The sequence below is a fragment of the Lampris incognitus genome, chromosome 13 (assembly GCF_029633865.1).
Source record: "Lampris incognitus isolate fLamInc1 chromosome 13, fLamInc1.hap2, whole genome shotgun sequence".
NCBI classification, from domain to species: domain Eukaryota; kingdom Metazoa; phylum Chordata; class Actinopteri; order Lampriformes; family Lampridae; genus Lampris; species Lampris incognitus.
Window position 1 is genome coordinate 51,721,161 of NC_079223.1, and position 20,361 is coordinate 51,741,521.

Genomic DNA, 20,361 nt, shown 5'->3' on the forward strand with positions numbered 1-20,361 from the left:
TTCCATACTGCACACATATGTTCTATACTGCACACCTGATCAGTGTTCCATACTGTACACCCGATCAGTGTTCCATACTGCACACCCGATCAGTGTTCCATACTGTACACCTGATCAGTGTTCCATACTGTACACATATGTTCCATACTGCACACATATGTTCTATACTGCACACCTGATCAGTGTTCCATACTGTACACCCGATCAGTGTTCCATACTGCACACATATGTTCCATACTGCACACCTGATCAGTGTTCCATACTGCACACATATGTTCTATACTGCATACCTGATCAGTGTTCCATACTGCACACATATGTTCTATACTGTACACCCGATCAGTGTTCCATACTGCTCACATATGTTCTATACTGCACACCCGATCAGTGTTACATACTGTACACATATGTTCTATACTGTACACCCGATCAGTGTTCCATACTGCACACATATGTTCCATACTGCACACCTGATAAGTGTTCCATACTGCACACATATGTTCTATACTGCACACCCGATCAGTGTTACATACTGTACACATATGTTCTATACTGTACACCCGATCAGTGTTCCATACTGCACACATATGTTCCATACTGCACACCCGATCAGTGTTCCATACTGCACACATATGTTCTATACTGTACACCCGATCAGTGTTCCATACTGCACACATATGTTCCATACTGCACACCCGATCAGTGTTCCATACAGCACATATATGTTCTATACTGTACAGCTGATCAGTGTTCCATACTGCACACATATGTTCCATACTGCACACCCGATCAGTGTTCCATACTGCACACATATGTTCCATACTGCACACCCGATCAGTGTTCCATACTGCTCACATATGTTCCATACTGCACACCCGATCAGTGTTCCATACTGCACACATATGTTCTATACTGCACACCCGATCAGTGTTCCATACTGTACACATATGTTCCATACTGCACACCCGATCAGTGTTCCATACTGTACACATATGTTCCATACTGCACACCCGATCAGTGTTCCATACTGCTCACATATGTTCCATACTGTACACCCGATCAGTGTTCCATACTGCACACATATGTTCTATACTGTACAGCTGATCAGTGTTCCATACTGCACACATATGTTCCATACTGTACAGCTGATCAGTGTTCCATACTGCACACATATGTTCCATACTGTACAGCTGATCAATGCACATGGATGAAATAAAAGGTATTATAGCATATTCATATTATATACAGCATATTTAATTAAGGGCGACATGGTGGTGCAGTGGTTAGTATGGTTGCCTCAGAAGAAGAAGGTTCTGGGTTTGAGCCCCAGGGCAGTCCAACCTTGGGGGTCATCCTGTGTCGTCCTCTGTGTGGAGTTTGCATGTTCTCTCTGTTCTCTAGGTGTGGGGTGTGTGTGTGTGTGTGTGTGTGTGTGTGTGTGTGTGTGTGTGTGTGTGTGTGTGTGGGCCCTGTGATGGCCTGGCGGCCTGTCTAGGGTGTCTCCCTGCCTGCCGTCCAATCACTGCTGGGACAGGCTCCAGCATCCCTCAGAGCAGGTTAATGGGTTTGGGTAATGAATGGATATTTAATGATATGGACACTTAATTATTCCTGCAGAGACAGAAAATGATGCGTACACACGAAGGCTAACTGAAGACACGACACCGTGTCACAATGAACCCCATGAAGCATTTGGACACAGTCAGTTTAAAAATAAATTGCTTTATTGATAAAGTTGAATTCGCTGACTACTGTGTGTGTGTGTGTGTGTGTGTGTGTGTGTGTGTGTGTGTGTGTGTGTGTGTGTGTGTGTGTGTGTGTGTGTGTGTGTGTGTCATCTGATGTGCTGGGGGTTGTGTGTGAAGTCGAGGGAGCAGAGGGTGGTGGCCAGAGCAGCATAGAGGTGCGAGCCGCTGAACCTCAGGCAGTACACTGGGCTGCTCGCCGAGTCAGCCGTTAACTGGAAAAACTACGAACAGACAGGAAAAGAAAGAAACAAATGAAACAAATCATATTCAAGCAGCATTTTCACACTAGGGAGGAAATATGATCACAACTGTGTCATTTTTAATGAGTTAATTTGGTTGAGGACTAATATTTCAGTTAATGATGCTAACACCACCACAACTACTAACACTAGGTAGTTGTACTAACACTACGTAGTTCTAGTAACACTAGGTAGTTCTAGTAACACTAGGTAGTTGTCCTTACACTAGGTAGTCGTACTAACACTAGGTAGTTCTAGTAACACTAGGTAGTTGTCCTTACACTAGGTAGTTCTAGTAACACTAGGTAGTTCTGGTAACACTAGGTAGTTCTGGTAACACTAGGTAGTTCTAGTAACACTAGGTAGTTCTAGTAACACTAGGTAGTTCTAGTAACACTAGGTAGTTGTCCTAACACTAGGTACTTGTCCTTACACTAGGTAGTTCTAGTAACACTAGGTAGTTGTACTAACACTAGGTAGTTGTCCTTACACTAGGTAGTTCTAGTAACACTAGGTAGTTCCTTACACTAGGTAGTTCTAGTAACACTAGGTAGTTGTCCTAACACTAGGCAGATCTAGTAACACTAGGTAGTTGTCCTAAACCTAGGTAGTTGTCCTTACAGTAGGTAGTTCTAGTAACACGAGGTAGTTGTCCTAACACTAGGTAGTTGTCCTTACACTAGGTAGTTGTCCTTACACTAGGTAGTTCTAGTAACACTAGGTAGTTGTCCTTACACTAGGTAGTTCTAGTAACACTAGGTAGTTGTCCTAACACTAGGCAGATCTAGTAACACTAGGTAGTTGTCCTAACACTAGGTAGTTGTCTTTACACTAGGTAGTTCTAGTAACACGAGGTAGTTGTCCTAACACTAGGTAGTTGTCCTAACACTAGGTAGATGTCCTAACACTAGATAGTTGTACTGACACTAGGTAGTTCTAGTAACACGAGGTAGTTGTACTAACACTAGGTAGTTGTCCTAACACTAGGTACTTGTCCTTACACTAGGTAGTTCTAGTAACACTAGGTAGTTGTACTAACACTAGGTAGTTGTCCTTACACTAGGTAGTTCTAGTAACACTAGGTAGTTGTCCTTACACTAGGTAGTTCTAGTAACACTAGGTAGTTGTCCTAACACTAGGCAGATCTAGTAACACTAGGTAGTTGTCCTAACACTAGGTAGTTGTCCTTACACTAGGTAGTTCTAGTAACACGGGGTAGTTGTACTAACACTAGGTAGTTGTACTAACACTAGGTGGTTCTAGTAACTCTAGGTAGTCGTACTAACACTAGGTGGTTCTAGTAACACTAGGTAGTTGTCCTAACACTAGATAGTTGTACTAACACTAGGTGGTTCTAGTAACACTAGGTAGTTGTCCTAACACTAGGCAGTTCTAGTAACACTAGGTAGTTGTACTAACACTAGGTAGTTGTCCTAAAACTAGGCAGTTCTAGTAACACTAGGTAGTTGTCCTAACACTAGGTAGTTGTCCTTACACTAGGTAGTTCTAGTAACACTAGGTAGTTGTCCTAACACTAGGTAGTTGTCCTTACACTAGGTAGTTCTAGTAACACGAGGTAGTTGTACTAACACTAGGTAGTTGTCCTAACACTAGGCAGTTCTAGTAACACTAGGTAGTTGTACTAACACTAGGTGGTTCTAGTAACTCTAGGTAGTCGTACTAACACTAGGTGGTTCTAGTAACACTAGGTAGTTGTCCTAACACTAGATAGTTGTACTAACACTAGGTAGTTCTAGTAACACTAGGTAGTTGTCCTAACACTAGATAGTTGTACTGACACTAGGTAGTTCTAGTAACACGAGGTAGTTGTACTAACACTAGGTAGTTGTCCTAACACTAGGTAGTTGTACTGACACTAGGTAGTTCTAGTAACACGATGTACTTGTACTAACACTAGGTAGTTGTCCTAACACTAGGCAGTTCTAGTAACACTAGGTAGTTGTACTAACACTAGGTAGTTGTACTAACACTAGGTGGTTCTAGTAACACTAGGTAGTCGTACTAACCCTAGGTGGTTCTAGTAACACTAGGTAGTTATACTAACACTAGGTAGTTCTAGTAACACTAGGTAGTTGTCCTAACACTAGATAGTTGTACTAACACTAGGTAGTTCTAGTAACACTAGGTAGTTGTCCTAACACTAGGTAGTTCTAGTAACAATAGGTAGTTCTACTAACACTAGGTAGTTCTACTAACACTAGGTAGTTGTACTAACACTAGGTAGTTGTATTAAAACCTGGTAGTTGTCCAAACACTAGATAGTTGTACTAACACAAGGTAGTTCTAGTAACACTAGGTAGTTGTCCTAACACTAGGTAGTTGTACTAACACTAGGTAGTTGTACCAACACTAGGTAGTTCTAGTAACACTAGGTAGTTGTACTAACACTAGGTAGTTCTAGTAACACTAGGTAGTTCTAATAACACTAGGTAGTTCTGGTAACACTAGGTGGTTCTAGTAACACTAGGTAGTTCTAGTAACACCAGGTAGTTCAGATAACACTAGGTAGTTCTAGTAACACTAGGTAGTTCTGGTAACACTAGGTAGTTCTAGTAACACTAGGTAATTCTGGTAATACTAGGTAGTTCTCGTAACACTAGGTAGTTCTGGTAACACTAGGTAGTTGTACCAACACTAGGCAGTTCTAGTAGAACTAGGTAGTTGTACTAACACTAGGTAGTTGTACTAACACTAGGTAGTTCTAGTAACACTAGGTAGTTCTGGTAACACTAGGTAGTTGCCCTAACACTAGGTAGTTGTCCTAACACTAGGTAGTTCTAGTAACACTAGGTAGTTCTGGTAACACTAGATGGTTCTAGTAACACTAGGTATTTCTTGTAACACTAGGTAGTTCTGGTAACACCAGGTAGTTCTAGTAACACTAGGTAGTTCTGGTAACACTAGGTAGTTGTCCTAACACTAGGTAGTTGTACTAACACTAGGTAGTTGTACCAACACTAGGTAGTTCTGGTAACACTAGGTGGTTCTAGTAACACTAGGTAGTTGTACTAACACTAGGTAGTTGTACCAACACTAGGTAGTTCTGGTAACACTAGGTGGTTCTAGTAACACTAGGTAGTTCTGGTAACACTAGGTAGTTGTCCTAACACTAGGTAGTTGTCCTAACACTAGGTAGTTGTACTAACACTAGGTAGTTGTACCAACACTAGGTAGTTCTGGTAACACTAGGTGGTTCTAGTAACACTAGGTAGTTGTACTAACACTAGGTAGTTGTACCAACACTAGGTAGTTCTGGTAACACTAGGTGGTTCTAGTAACACTAGGTAGTTCTGGTAACACTAGGTAGTTGTCCTAACACTAGGTAGTTGTCCTAACACTAGGTAGTTGTACCAACACTAGGTAGTTCTGGTAACACTAGGTGGTTCTAGTAACACTAGGTAGTTCTGGTAACACTAGGTAGTTGTCCTAACACTAGGTAGTTGTCCTAACACTAGGTAGTTGTACCAACACTAGGTAGTTCTGGTAACACTAGGTGGTTCTAGTAACACTAGGTAGTTCAAGTAACACTAGGTAGTTCTGGTAACACTAGGTAGTTCTGGTAACACTAGGTAGTTGTCCTAACACTAGGTAGTTCTAGTAACACGAGGTAGTTGTACTAACACTAGGTAGTTGTCCTAACACTAGGCAGTTCTAGTAACACCAGGTAGTTGTACTAACACTAGGTAGTTGTACTAACACTAGGTGGTTCTAGTAACTCTAGGTAGTCGTACTAACACTAGGTGGTTCTAGTAACACTAGGTAGTTGTCCTAACACTAGATAGTTGTACTAACGCTAGGTGGTTCTAGTAACACTAGGTAGTTGTCCTAACACTAGGCAGTTCTAGTAACACTAGGTAGTTGTACTAACACTAGGTAGTTGTCCTAAAACTAGGCAGTTCTAGTAACACTAGGTAGTTGTCCTAACACTAGGTAGTTGTCCTTACACTAGGTAGTTCTAGTAACACTAGGTAGTTGTCCTAACACTAGGTAGTTGTCCTTACACTAGGTAGTTCTAGTAACACGAGATAGTTGTACTAACACTAGGTAGTTGTCCTAACACTAGGCAGTTCTAGTAACACTAGGTAGTTGTACTAAAACTAGGTGGTTCTAGTAACTCTAGGTAGTCGTACTAACACTAGGTGGTTCTAGTAACACTAGGTAGTTGTCCTAACACTAGATAGTTGTACTGACACTAGGTAGTTCTAGTAACACGAGGTAGTTGTACTAACACTAGGTAGTTGTCCTAACACTAGGTAGTTGTACTGACACTAGGTAGTTCTAGTAACACGATGTACTTGTACTAACACTAGGTAGTTGTCCTAACACTAGGCAGTTCTAGTAACACTAGGTAGTTGTACTAACACTAGGTAGTTGTACTAACACTAGGTGGTTCTAGTAACACTAGGTAGTCGTACTAACCCTAGGTGGTTCTAGTAACACTAGGTAGTTATACTAACACTAGGTAGTTCTAGTAACACTAGGTAGTTGTCCTAACACTAGATAGTTGTACTAACACTAGGTAGTTCTAGTAACACTAGGTAGTTGTCCTAACACTAGGTAGTTCTAGTAACACTAGGTAGTTCTACTAACACTAGGTAGTTCTACTAACACTAGGTAGTTGTACTAACACTAGGTAGTTGTATTAAAACCTGGTAGTTGTCCAAACACTAGATAGTTGTACTAACACAAGGTAGTTCTAGTAACACTAGGTAGTTGTCCTAACACTAGGTAGTTGTACTAACACTAGGTAGTTGTACCAACACTAGGTAGTTCTAGTAACACTAGGTAGTTGTACTAACACTAGGTAGTTCTAGTAACACTAGGTAGTTCTAATAACACTAGGTAGTTCTGGTAACACTAGGTGGTTCTAGTAACACTAGGTAGTTCTAGTAACACCAGGTAGTTCTGATAACACTAGGTAGTTCTAGTAACACTAGGTAGTTCTGGTAACACTAGGTAGTTCTAGTAACACTAGGTAATTCTGGTAATACTAGGTAGTTCTCGTAACACTAGGTGGTTCTCGTAACACTAGGTAGTTCTGGTAACACTAGGTAGTTGTACTAACACTAGGTAGTTGTACTAACACTAGGTAGTTCTAGTAACACTAGGTAGTTCTGGTAACACTAGGTAGTTGCCCTAACACTAGGTAGTTGTCCTAACACTAGGTAGTTCTAGTAACACTAGGTAGTTCTGGTAACACTAGATGGTTCTAGTAACACTAGGTATTTCTTGTAACACTAGGTAGTTCTGGTAACACCAGGTAGTTCTAGTAACACTAGGTAGTTCTGGTAACACTAGGTAGTTGTCCTAACACTAGGTAGTTGTACCAACACTAGGTAGTTCTGGTAACACTAGGTGGTTCTAGTAACACTAGGTAGTTCTGGTAACACTAGGTAGTTGTCCTAACACTAGGTAGTTGTCCTAACACTAGGTAGTTGTACTAACACTAGGTAGTTGTACCAACACTAGGTAGTTCTGGTAACACTAGGTGGTTCTAGTAACACTAGGTAGTTGTACTAACACTAGGTAGTTGTACCAACACTAGGTAGTTCTGGTAACACTAGGTGGTTCTAGTAACACTAGGTAGTTCTGGTAACACTAGGTAGTTGTCCTAACACTAGGTAGTTGTCCTAACACTAGGTAGTTGTACCAACACTAGGTAGTTCTGGTAACACTAGGTGGTTCTAGTAACACTAGGTAGTTCAAGTAACACTAGGTAGTTCTGGTAACACTAGGTAGTTCTGGTAACACTAGGTAGTTGTCCTAACACTAGGTAGTTGTACTAACACTAGGTAGTTGTACCAACACTAGGTAGTTCTGGTAACACTAGGTGGTTCTAGTAACACTAGGTAGTTGTACTAACACTAGGTAGTTGTCCTAACACTAGGTAGTTGTCCTAACACTAGGTAGTTGTACCAACACTAGGTAGTTCTGGCAACACTAGGTGGTTCTAGTAACGCTAGGTAGTTCTAGTAACACTAGGTAGTTCTGGTAACACTAGGTAGTTCTGGTAACACTAGGTGGTTCTAGTAACACTAGGTAGTTGGACTAACACTAGGTAGTTGTACCAACACTAGGTAGTTGTACTAACACTAGGTAGTTCTAGTAATACTAGGTAGTTGTACTAACACTAGGTAGTTCTGGCAACACTAGGTAGTTCTGGTAACACTTGGTGGTTCTAGTAACACAAGGTAGTTGGACTAACACTAGTGATGACTTTGTGTTGGAGGAAACACTGATCAAAAACTTCTGCAAGAAAAATGAAGGGGAAATTAAGCACAAGACAGTCAGACAGAGAAGGAAATGCAAAGTGAGAGGAAGGCCAAAGAGGAGGTTTATGGATGTGGTGAGGGAGGACATGCAGGTGGCTGGTGTGACAGAGGAAGATGCAGAGGACAGGAGGAGATGGAAACGGATTTTCCGCTGTGGCGCCCCCTAACGGGAGCAGCCGAAAGTGGTAATAGTAGTAGTAATAGTAGCAGTAGTAGCAGTAGACAAAAGATACACACCTGAAGGCACGCCGTCTGCCGTTTGTCCCACAGCCGCACAACGCCGTAGTAGGAGGAGCCACTGGAGATCATGTGATTACCATCTGTCTGAATGCAGTAGAGAGCACTGTCATGAGGCTCCTCCCATTCCATAACGCACTTCCTGTTGGGAAGGAGGTATGATTTTAGAAGCTGAAGCTGTTTTACATGGGGACAGTATCTTGCCCGACAGGGTCACCAGACTCGGTGTGCATACAGCGTCAGTCTTCTGGCTCTTCTTCTGCAGTTCTGCTTAGGAAACAGCTGGGAGAGGTTTGAGCATTTGATGGGCTTCCTCAATTCTGTTAAGGACCGGAGCAGTTGACCATCATAAATAATAAAAGGAATGGTGGAGTCATTTCTTTTTAGTGTTTCGGAGGTTTAAGTATCATGAACTGCCCCGATCCAAACTGTAAACTCAGCTGTGGTGACCCCTGAGGACAGGGAACAAGCCGAAAGAAGAAGTATCCCGAACTGCAGTTCTACAGGAAATATTTGGCAAAGTGACTTATGAACCACAAACACCCTTTTTAATGTCACTAAATTTCAGAATAAAAGAAAAACACTGGAAATACATGACTAACTTAAATATCTGAGCTTCTTGAGAAGTTTGAACACGCGCTCAAGCCTGAGTTGGGATCTCAAACAGAGAAAGACAGCGATGTGTGCTTACTGGACATTTGTGTTTCCTGCTGCTTGTTTTGTTTGTATACATGTAAACACATGATGTATGATACATACATGTGACACGCAACTGCAGCAGGACACTGCGTTAGCTCAGGGTGAGTCGGGGATGGACGGACTTGTGGTTGACAGCGGGGAAGTGTTTGGGGGACTCTGCCAATAGAAATCGATCCTCCATTAGTGAGGCCTCATCCATAAGTGATGGAGAGGGACTGGGGGCAGACGGCAGGGCAGCAGAGATGTCTGGAGTCTCTCTCACATTAACATGTGCACACCCCCCCCCCACACACACACAAATGCTTCAACCCTGTCGTGCACGTACTTGCAAGCACACACAGATGATACAGAAAAATGCACAGCCTAATTTTAGCCATGGGGTGCGGCCACTTACCGTCCCCATGTTCTCAAGCGAGGAAGCCCATGTAACACATAGAGAATTGCAGATATACAGTTTTATCCTACACCTTCACCTTATAACCTTTTCTCTTTCTTTGTCTAAGCTAGGATCAACTTGATGGAATAAAGGACCAAAATAGAAAAATAAAGGATAAAAGATGACCACCATCAGGACGTGTTATTGTTAGTGTTTGTTGTGTGGCCATAACGCCAGGTGAAGGTAAATTATCCAGTACAATGAACGTGGATCCAAAAATAACCTTGGCTATGATGTCACAACTTGGTATTTAAATTACTCAATTTCACCTTTATCTGGGTCAAAATGAACTTGCTTTTGGGAGCAAATCCCCCATGTGAAGATTACAGACTGATTAAAACAAACTCGAACACTCGTTTCCTTTGATAAGAAGAAATGGTCTTGAAGACAGGGGTCATTGATTTGTAACTGTTTCAGTGACCTAAGTTCCAATAACTTTACTGTGGCTCTTTTTTTTTTTTTTTACAATTTCCCATAAGAGCATGCATTTCTCATTAATGGTAAGCCCAAACTTCCCAATGACCTGTGTCTCCTGGATGACCTTGGGAGCTTCCTTTATGCAGCTTGGTTGGACTGTGTGAATTATTAATGCCTAAAGAGGGATTTGGCCCACCTCTGTCCCGAACCCACCCCCTTCAAACTCCCTAGAGCTTTCTGACAATCAGATCTAATTTTTCTTACTTGACTGATCCCCAGAAATACACCCCTAAATCCCTCCAGCCCTTGCCCTCCAAAAGAAATAGTACCCTTCCCAGTCATGTTAGAGCCTTGCCTAGTGCAATTGGTGGGGCAACTCAAAGGGATGTTGGGTGGTGTCCTTCTGCTTACACTCCAGGAAAAAGCAGAGTTGGCTTGTGTCTGGGATTGTTAGTGTGCTTTCGGGTGGAGGAACCTTTGATAGACTCCTTCTTGATTGTTTAGGGGTCCATTCTAAAAAAAAGTAAAAATTACCCCGATCTTATTGTTTTATATGGCAACTGACACACAATCAGCAAAGGTCTTGACAAAGCTCCATATTTCTATCCATGGCTGATGGTAGCCAAGTAGGACTGATGGGTGGAAATGAGGTGGTCTGAGTTTCTGACTTATATCACAACTTTGGATCAGGTTTAAGATCAGAAATACTGGGGTAGAAAAATGCTGGTGAACTTTTGGGCTTTGTCCAAGTCCTGACAGGCAAGGCAAATAATCAGTAGAATTGTTGCCATGTCACGACAGATGGGTCTGACATTTTTGAAGCCTGAAACAATTTAGTCAAGGACGTAGAACGGTACTAGAGGGTTTGTGAACCCTTTAACATTTTCTGTATCTGTATAAATTTGACCTACATTGTGATCAGACCTTCATCCAAGTCCTAAAATTAAATGAAGAGAACCCAATTAAAAAATAACAGAAAAATTACACCTTTTCATTTATTTATTGTGCAAATGATCTAACATTAAATATCTTTGTTGGAAAAAGTATGTGAGCCTTTGCCTTCATTAACTGGTGTGACCCCCCCCCCCCCCCCCCGAGCAGAAATAACTTAGACTGGACGACTTAGACTGGACGTTTCTGGTAGGTAATCAGCCCTGCACATCGACTTGGAGGAATGTTGGTCCATTTCTTCCTAAATAAACTGCTTCAGCTCTGTGTGGGGTCTTGTTCACGAGTGAGGGTAGGATGGAGTGGGAGACTGACAGACAGATTGGTGCAGCATCAGCAGTAATGTGGACGTTGGTGAAGAGGGAGCTGAGCCGGAAGGCAAAGCTCTCAATTTACCAGTCAATCTTCGTTCCAACCCTCACCTATGGTCACAAGCTTTGGGTAGTGACCGAAAGGGTGAGATGGCGGATACAAGCAGCTGAAATGAGTTTCCTCTGTAGGGTGTCTGGGTTCAGCCTTAGAGATAGGGTGAGGAGCTTGGACATCCGGAGAGAACTCGGAGTAGAGCCGCTGCTCCTTCACGTTGAAAGGAGCCAGTTGAGGTGGTTTGGGCATCTGATTAGGCACGTCCAACTGGGAGGAGACCCTGGGGTCTAATCTGGATCCATGAATTCATCTCCAATCTAGCCTGGGAATGCTTTGGGATCCCCTAGGAGGAGCTGGAGCGCATTGCTGGGAAGAGGGACATCTGGAGTGCCCTGTTATCTTGCTGCTACCGTGATCTGACCCCAGAGAAGTGGCTGATGATGAGATGAGATAAGCTCTGTGAAGTTGGTGGGGTTCCTTGCATGAACTGCTCTCTTCAGGTCCTTCCACATTTCTAGCATTAAAGTCTGGACTTTGATTCGGCCATTCTAAAATGTTAAATTTCTTCTGCTTTAACCATTCATAGGTAGACTACTACTACTACTACTACTACTACTACTACTACTACTTCTGGCTGCTCCCGTTAGGGGGCGCCTGCACAGATCATCTGTTTCCATTTCTTCCTGTTTCTGTGTCTTCCTCTGTCACACCAGCCACCTGCATGTCCTTCATCACCACATCCATAAACCTCTTCTTTGGCCGTCCTCTTCTCCTCTTCCCCGGCAGCTCCATATTCAGTATCCTTCTCCCAATATACCCAGCATCTCTCCTCCACACATGTCCAAACCACCTCAATCTTGTCTCTCTTGCTTTGTCTCCAAACCGTCCAACCTGAGCTGTCCCTCTAATATACTCGTTCCTAATCCTGTCCTTCATCACTGCCAGTGAAAATCTTATCATCTTCATCTCTGCCACCTCCAGCTCCACCTCCTGTCTTTTCATCAGTGCCACTGTCTCCAAACCATACAACATAGCTGGTCTCACAACCATCTTGTAAACCTTCCCTTTAACTCTTGCTGGTACCCTTCTGTCACAGATCACTCCTGACACTCTTCTCCACCCACTCCACCCTGCCTGCACTCTCTTCTTCACCTCTCTACTGCACTCCCTATTACTTTGGGCAGTTGACCCCAAGTATTTAAAGTCATCCACTTTCCTCACCTCTACTCCTTGCATCCTCACCATTCTGCTGTCCTCCCTCTCATTCCCACATAGGTATTCCGTCTTGCTCCTACTGACTTTCATTTCTCTTCTCTCCAGTGCACACCTCCACCTCTCCAGGCTCTCCTCAACCTGCACCCTACTCCCACTACACATCACAATGTCATCCGCAAACATCACAGTCCACGGAGACTCCTGCCTGATCTCGTCCGACAACCTGTCCAAATAAGAAAGGGCTCAGAGCTGATCCTTGATGTAATCTTACCTCCACCTTGAAAGCCAGTCTATAATGACCATCGCAACATTTGGTAATGTTGCGTGTTGAGGGCAATATGTTGGCCAAAGGCTGTTCGTTCATTTATGACTGACAAGCGGGATTTTTTTCACGGAAAGTTTAAGTTTTTATTTTTAATCAGACTTTTCAAAGGGTGAACTGGGTAAATTTAAGTAAATCAGTTTGCTCCCCGATATAACACAATTTTCCTAAAGGCAAAACATAATTTCATCATGTCTTATCTATGTTGTCTTCATTATAGGCATGTGGAACTGTAGCTTACTGCTGGGTTGTACTGATATAATTTACTGTATTTGCATCCCTCTTCAAACCAGCATGCAAATGAGCCTGCATGCTGCACATGACGTGACCGAAGGGCCTACTTTCAAAGTGTGCCTTCATTTCAGACTACAGTCCAGTTTGTTGATAACAACAACTTAGACCTGAGCAATACAACGACACTGTCTGGGATTGTACTTTTGCTATAATGGTGATGCAAGCTACCTAAAGTTTGTCATTTCCTGGTAGTAAAGGCTGCATTACAGCAAAGTGAGACAACGGTCTGAACTTATTTGTCTGTTTTAGCTGGGTGAAATCAACAACGCATGTCTCCACTACTGACAGGACGGCTAAGCTAACTGCTAGCCCATGCAGACCAGCAGCTCTGACAGCCATCCTGGCTGGCGTTTGCTCTCCTGGACAGTGACATTATTGGACTGTGCTGCACTGAGGGGACTGTGTTGTTGACTGTGTGTGTGTTTTTGCTCTGTTCTCTCTGTTTTTGGTGGTGTCATCTTTGGGAAATCTTGGATGTGTGTTTTTATCTTTTGTGTTGCACTGCTGTGGGCTGGGAGAAATGACATTCTGTTTCTTTTGTGTATGCAAGTACATGAATGAGATGACAATAAACTGTTCCTGAATCCTGAATCCTACTTGCTTGGTCGTCATTACTGAAGACCATTTCAACATCTTCTTGTGGGTAAATATCGTATGAAAGCACCAATGATCATCCGCAAATATTGTTACATCATCAATACTGAGATATCCAGTCAATGATATCGTGATGTTTGATTCTGGCCACATAGGGGCATTTAAATCAGATCAGAAATGTGACACGTCTCCCGTAATTAATTCACCATCCAAACTCAATTTCAGCAGCGGCACCAGGTCCAAACAGAGAGACAGAAAACCCCCATTCTGATCCCAGACGCCGTGCTGGTGTACCTGGGGCTGAGGCGGAGGTCCCACAGTCGAATGAAGGTGTCGTAACCGCAGGTGAGCAGCTGGAATGGCGACTCGTACACCATGTCCAAAACACCAGCCCCGCGCCGGAAGCCTGAACCCAGACTGCACACACACACCGAGCTGACGGAGGGAGGGATGAGGGACGAGAGAAGGGGTGAGCGAATGGAGAGAGAGAGAGACAGAGAGGGAGAGAGACAGAGCGAGAGACAGAGAGCGTGATAGAGAAAGAGAATGGAGAGAGAAACAGAGAGAGCAAGCGATAGATAGATAGAGACAGGCAGACAGACAGACAGACAGACAGACAGACAGACAGACAGACAGACAGACAGACAGACAGAGGGAGACAGAGAGAGCGAGCAAGAGCGAGAGACAGACAGAGAGAGACAGAGAGAGAGAATGGAGAGAGACAGAGAGAGTAATAGAGAGACAGACAGACAGAGAGACAGAGAGCGAGAGAGACAGACAGACAGAGAGTGAGAGAGAGAAAGAGAGACAGACAGAGAGATAGAGAGAGAGAGAACAATGGCAAGGGAAAGGAGAAAGAAAAGGAGATGAGGCAGAAGATGGGAGGAGGGGGGCAAAGGGAAAAAAAACAAACTTAAATCAGATTTCATTCAATTGAATCTTGAATGACTGATTTTATTTGGAACATGTTAAAATAACAAAATAAAATATATAGGCAGGAATACAAAACCAAAGGAAATAACAGAGAACATGCTGTGCAAACTCTCTGTAACAACACAAGTAATTACATGACATGACATTACATTAATTTAGCCGACGTTTTTATCCAAAGCAACTTACAGTAAGTGCATCATTTAACGTAGTAAATCAGGTGAACTACTAGTCATAAGAGGTCATAAGTGCATCTAAACAAGCATCTAAGAGCAAAACCAGTACTAAAGTAAAAGCGCAAGAAAGAGCTTTTTTTTTTAAATGAGTGAATACAGTAAGTGCTAAGAGCAAGTAACACGGTAGTAGTTCTTAAAGAGGTGAGTTTTCAACCTGCGCCGAAAGATGGGCAGCGACTCCGCTGTCTTGACATCAGTGGGGAGTTCATTCCACCACTATGGGGCCGGGACAGAAAAAGAGCCGTGACCGGGTCAATTGGCAGCAGGGGCCTCTGAGCGATGGGGCAACCAGGCGTCCCGAGGCAGCAGAGCCAAGTGGTCGGGCAGGGGTGTAGGGCTTGACCATGGCCTGGACATAGGAAGGCGCTGTTCCTTTCACTGCCCTGTTGGCTAGCACCAGAGTCTTAAACTACATGTGAGCAGCTACTGGGAGCCAGTGTAGGGACATGAGAAGGGGAGTTATGTGGGAGAACTTAGGGCGGTTGAACACCAGACGAGCTGCAGCTTTCTGAACAAGCTCCAGAGGTCTGATGGCCGACGCTGGGGCACCAGCAAGTAGGGAGTTGCCGTAGTCCAGCCGGGAGATGACCAGAGCCTGGATGAGCACCTGTGTCATCTCGTCGGTGAGGAATGGGCAAATCCTCCTGATGTTATAGAGGAGAAATCTGCCGGAGCGAGCAACCGATGCAACGTTTTCAGCAAACGACAGTTGGTCGTCCAGGATCACACCCAGATTCCTCACAGTCCGAGTTGGCGTCACCACGATGTTGTCAATGGTGATGGCCAGGTCTCAGTGTGGGCAACCTTTCCCCGGGAGGAACATCGGCTCTGTCTTGTCCAGATTGAGCTTCAGGTGGTGTGTTGCCATCCACTCCGAGATGTCAGTCAAGCACGCAGCAATGTGTGCCTCTACTTGTGTGTCAGAGGGAGGAAAGGACAAGATCAGCTGGGTGTCATCGGCATAACAATGGTAGAGAAGTCATGCGAGTGAATAACAGAACCCAGGGATGTCATGTACAGGGAGAAAAGGAGAGGACCCAGAATCGAACCCTGTGGAACGCCTGTAGTCAGTCCGCGAGGCTCCGACACAGATCCCCTCCATGTCACCTGGTAGGAGCGACCCGTCAGGTAGGTTGCAAACATTGACAGTGCAGAGTCTGTGACACCCAGCCCCTCGAGGTTAGAGAGGAGGATCTGGTGGTTCACTGTGTCGAACGTAGCTGACAGGTCCAGGAGTATCAGGACAGAGGAGAGAGAGTTTACTTTCACAGAGTGCAGCGATTCTGTCACTGCAAGGAGGGCCGTCTCTGTAGTAATAACTGGTCCATGTTGGAAAAGGGTGTAAGGATGAAGTAAAGAACTGTTCTGGTCGAACCCCTTTTTATACATTATTAATCAAGTCAAACCAGGAAAAAACTTTCAAGACAAAACAAAAGTGAAAAAAGAAAAGAGAGACCAATGCATAGAAACCAAAATACACAGAACAGCACAAGTCCAACAAGGCAGCTCACACGTCATGTAGTATCATGTCATGTTACTCCATCCACCTCTTGTTCATCCATCCTACATCTGTTCAATGTGTTAATTTAAACTTAATGATGTACACATCTTCATTTCTTCTCTACAGTTGTTCCATAGATGACCTCCTCTGATGGTTACACAATGAAGTTTTACATTTGTCCTCACTAGTTGTTGTATGAATACACATATTCCTCTGAGATCGTGTTTACTTTCCCTCATCTGGAACAACCTTTGGACATTGTTTGGTGACTGCTGATCTTTTACTCTATACATGATCATTTACTCTGTACTGTACATGATCTGAGTTGTTTTGAAGTCAACCAAATCTTTGAGTTTTACTGCTTCCAGTCTGATAAAGAGTGAGTTTGTAGGCTGTCTGTAGGTGGTTTTGTTTACAATTCTTTCTTTTTGAAGGATGAGGATTGGATGTGTGTTTGTTTTGTATGTGTTCCTCCACACCTCCACACAGGAGGAGATGTATGAAAGTATGAAGGAGCAGTACAAGGTGTATAGTGCTGGTTGATGCAGGAGATCTTTCACTTTATATAATATTGCAACTGTCTTTGATATTCTTGCTTTAATATACCGTAATATACTTTATATGTGGCTTCCAACATAGTTTATTGTCTGTTATTACTCCAAGAAATGTGATTTCTGACACTTTTTCGATTTGTACATCATTTGTTATGAGCTTCTTGTTTGAGTTTGTTGTCCGATTCCCAAATATTATGAATGTTGTTTAGCTTAGATTTTGTGTTGGTTTATTTGAATCAAACCAACTCTTTAGTTTCTTCAATTCATTTCCTGCGGTATCCAAAAGTTGTTCCAAGTTGTCCCCACTGCAAAGTAGGTTTGTATCATCTGCAAATAAAATTATTTTTATTGTTTTGGAAACCTCACATACACTCACCGGCCACTTTATTAGGCACACCTGTCCAACTGCTCGTTAACGCAAATTTCTAATCAGCCAATCACATGGCAGCAACTCAATGCATTTAGGCATGTAGACATGGTCAAGACGGTCTGCTGCAGTTCAAACCGAGCATCAGAATGGGGAAGAAAGGTGATTTAAGTGACTTTGAACGTGGCATGGTTGTTGGTGCCAGACGGGCTGGTCTGAGTATTTCAGAAACTGCTGATCTACTGGGATTTTCACGCACAACCATCTCTAGGGTTTACAGAGAATGGTCCGAAAAAGAGAAAATATCCAGTGAGCGGCAGTTCTGTGGGCGAAAATGCCTTGTTGATGCCAGAGGTCGGAGGAGAATGGCCAGACTGGTTCGAGCTGATAGAAAGGCAACAGTAACTCAAATAACCACTCATTACAACCGAGGTATGCAGAAGAGCATCTCTGAACGCACAACACGTCGAACCTTGAGGCGGATGGGCTACAGCAGCAGAAGACCACACCGGGTGCCACTCCTGTCAGCTAAGAACAGGAAACTGAGGCTACAATTCACACAGGCTCACCAAAATTGGACAATAGAAGATTGGAAAAACGTTGCCTGGTCTGATGAGTCTCGATTTCTGCTGCGACATTCGGATGGTAGGGTCAGAATTTGGCGTCAACAACATGAAAGCATGGATCCATCCTGCCTTGTATCAACGGTTCAGGCTGGTGGTGGTGGTGTAATGGTGTGGGGGATATTTTCTTGGCACACTTTGGGCCCCTTAGTACCAATTGAGCATCGTGTCAACGCCACAGCCTACCTGAGTATTGTTGCTGACCATGTCCATCCCTTTATGACCACAGTGTTCCCATCTTCTGATGGCTACTTCCAGCAGGATAACGCGCCATGTCATGAAGCTCGAATCATCTCAGACTGGTTTCTTGAACATGACAATGAGTTCACTGTACTCAAATGGCCTCCACAGTCGCCAGATGTCAATCCAATAGAGCACCTTTGGGATGTGGTGGACCGGGAGATTCGCATCATGGATGTGCAGCCGACAAATCTGCAGCAACTGCGTGATGCTATCATGTCAATATGGACCAAACTCTCTGAGGAATGTTTCCAGTACCTTGTTGAATCTATGCCACGAAGGATTAAGGCAGTTCTGAAGGCAAAAGGGGGTCCAACCCGGTACTAGCAAGGTGTACCTAATAAAGTGGCCAGTGAGTGTATATTATTAATGTACAACATAAAATAAAGTTTTTATTAAGTTTTCAAAAGGCTATAAACAGAACAGTACAACATGGCCCCAACACTGAGCCTTGAGGAACCCCACACTTAAACCTTCATTAATTGTGATTTAAAATTATTAATTTGCACGTATTGGTTCCTATTATTTAGGTAACTGGGTAGCCAAGAAAGAGCTACTCATCTGATATTTTTGTAGTTTTATGAATAATAAGTCGTGGTCAACCGTATCAAATGCGATTTTTTGTTTTAGATTAAGAATACTCCTACAGCATATTCTTTCTTTTCTATAGCAGTTGTTATCTCTTCCACAAAATCAGTGAGTGCAAATGATGTGTCCTATTGGCTCTAACTCCACATTGTTGTTCACACAGTACATTATGTTTTGTGATAAAGTCACCCAACCTTGAGTAGAATATTTTTTTCTGAAGTAACATATTTCCCCCCCCCCAGTATTTTAGATAATTGTGAAAGCAAAGAAACAGGTCTGTAATATGAGAGTGCGTGTCTGTCTCCAGCCTTGCATATGGGTATGACTTTAGTCATGTTCATTTTACATGGAAAAACACCAGTTTTCAGAGATTGATTGCATATGTATGTAAGAGGTTTCACCACACCCTCAATTATATCTTTAACTAGTGACATTTCAATACCATTGTAGTCTGTTGACTTCTTACTCTTAAATCTTTTGACAATGTCAGTAATTTCCTTTTCATCTGTTCCCTTTAAAAACGAAGATTCTTTTAGCTGTACATCTTTACTTGCCACGTCATTTCTACAGCCAGTGCTTGCAATCTCCCCAGCCAAACCAGGACCAACACCAACCAAAAATATAATTGAATTCATTAACAATTAAGGCCATATCATCGATAGTTTGATTATTTTTGGTTAGGAAGCAATTTGGGTATCCAGTTTTCCCCTTTTTATTTTTCATATCATTCAATACCATCCATGTATTTTTTATGTTGTTTTTATTGTCCTCTAGTAATTTACGGTAGTTTTGCTGCTTCTCATAATTTTGTCAATTTGTTTTTATACGTCTTGTATTTGTGTTCCGATTCTTTTATTCTCTTTTTTAAAAAGTCTTTATATAATACATGTTTCTTCTTACATGAGTTTAATAATCCCTTAGCTAACCGTGGCTTTTCAGCAAATTTCTGTTTTACTACTTTCTTAACTAGAGGACAGTTGTTTTCATAAGGAGCCGTTGTTATTGACAACAGTGTGTCATAGGCTTCGTCTACATCTTCCACATAGACTTTACTCCAATCTTGTACCATCAGATCGTTTTTAAAAGAATTAATTGTCCCTTCTGTTTTTGTATAATTATTTTGTGTGTCGTAACGTCCTTATTTGCCCCTGTACAGCTCTGAATGACTGCAAACACTGGCAGATGTTACTATTAGCCCACTTATTACTTTCCTATCAATAACATTAGTGAATATATTGTCAGTTGGTGTAGCACTGTGAGTTGTTATTTTGGTTGGGCGTGTGGTTGAGGAATAATGGCTCATACTGTACAATGAATTAATTCATTCTGTAGTGGTGTTGTGTACAAGTGGGTTTAACAAATCAATATTGAAGTCCCCACAAACAAAACACATTTTCTTATTATTTATGTTCTCATACATCTCCAATAACTTTTCCCTAAATATATCAGTACATGACCCTGGAGTTCTGTATACACAGCTTATTAGCATGTGTACACAGCTTTAATAAGCTGTG

General features: G+C 42.8%; 1 protein-coding gene across 2 annotated transcripts in view; it reads right to left on the reverse strand.

Annotated features, from left to right (window-relative positions):
* Positions 1 to 1,726: 1,726 nt before the first annotated feature.
* Positions 1,727 to 20,361, reverse strand: part of fbxw4 (F-box and WD repeat domain containing 4) — a 112,868-nt gene continuing 94,233 nt past the window's right edge. The window contains exons 7-9 of one of the 2 annotated variants that reach the window (XM_056291947.1): positions 14,103 to 14,243; positions 8,518 to 8,659; positions 1,727 to 1,969 (exon numbers count right to left, since the gene is read on the reverse strand). In XM_056291947.1, the coding sequence (XP_056147922.1) occupies positions 1,835 to 1,969; positions 8,518 to 8,659; positions 14,103 to 14,243 (418 nt within the window). In that variant the 3' untranslated portion in view covers positions 1,727 to 1,834. The remainder of the gene's footprint in view (positions 1,970 to 8,517; positions 8,660 to 14,102; positions 14,244 to 20,361) is intronic. The other variant, XM_056291948.1, reaches the window with a different exon arrangement.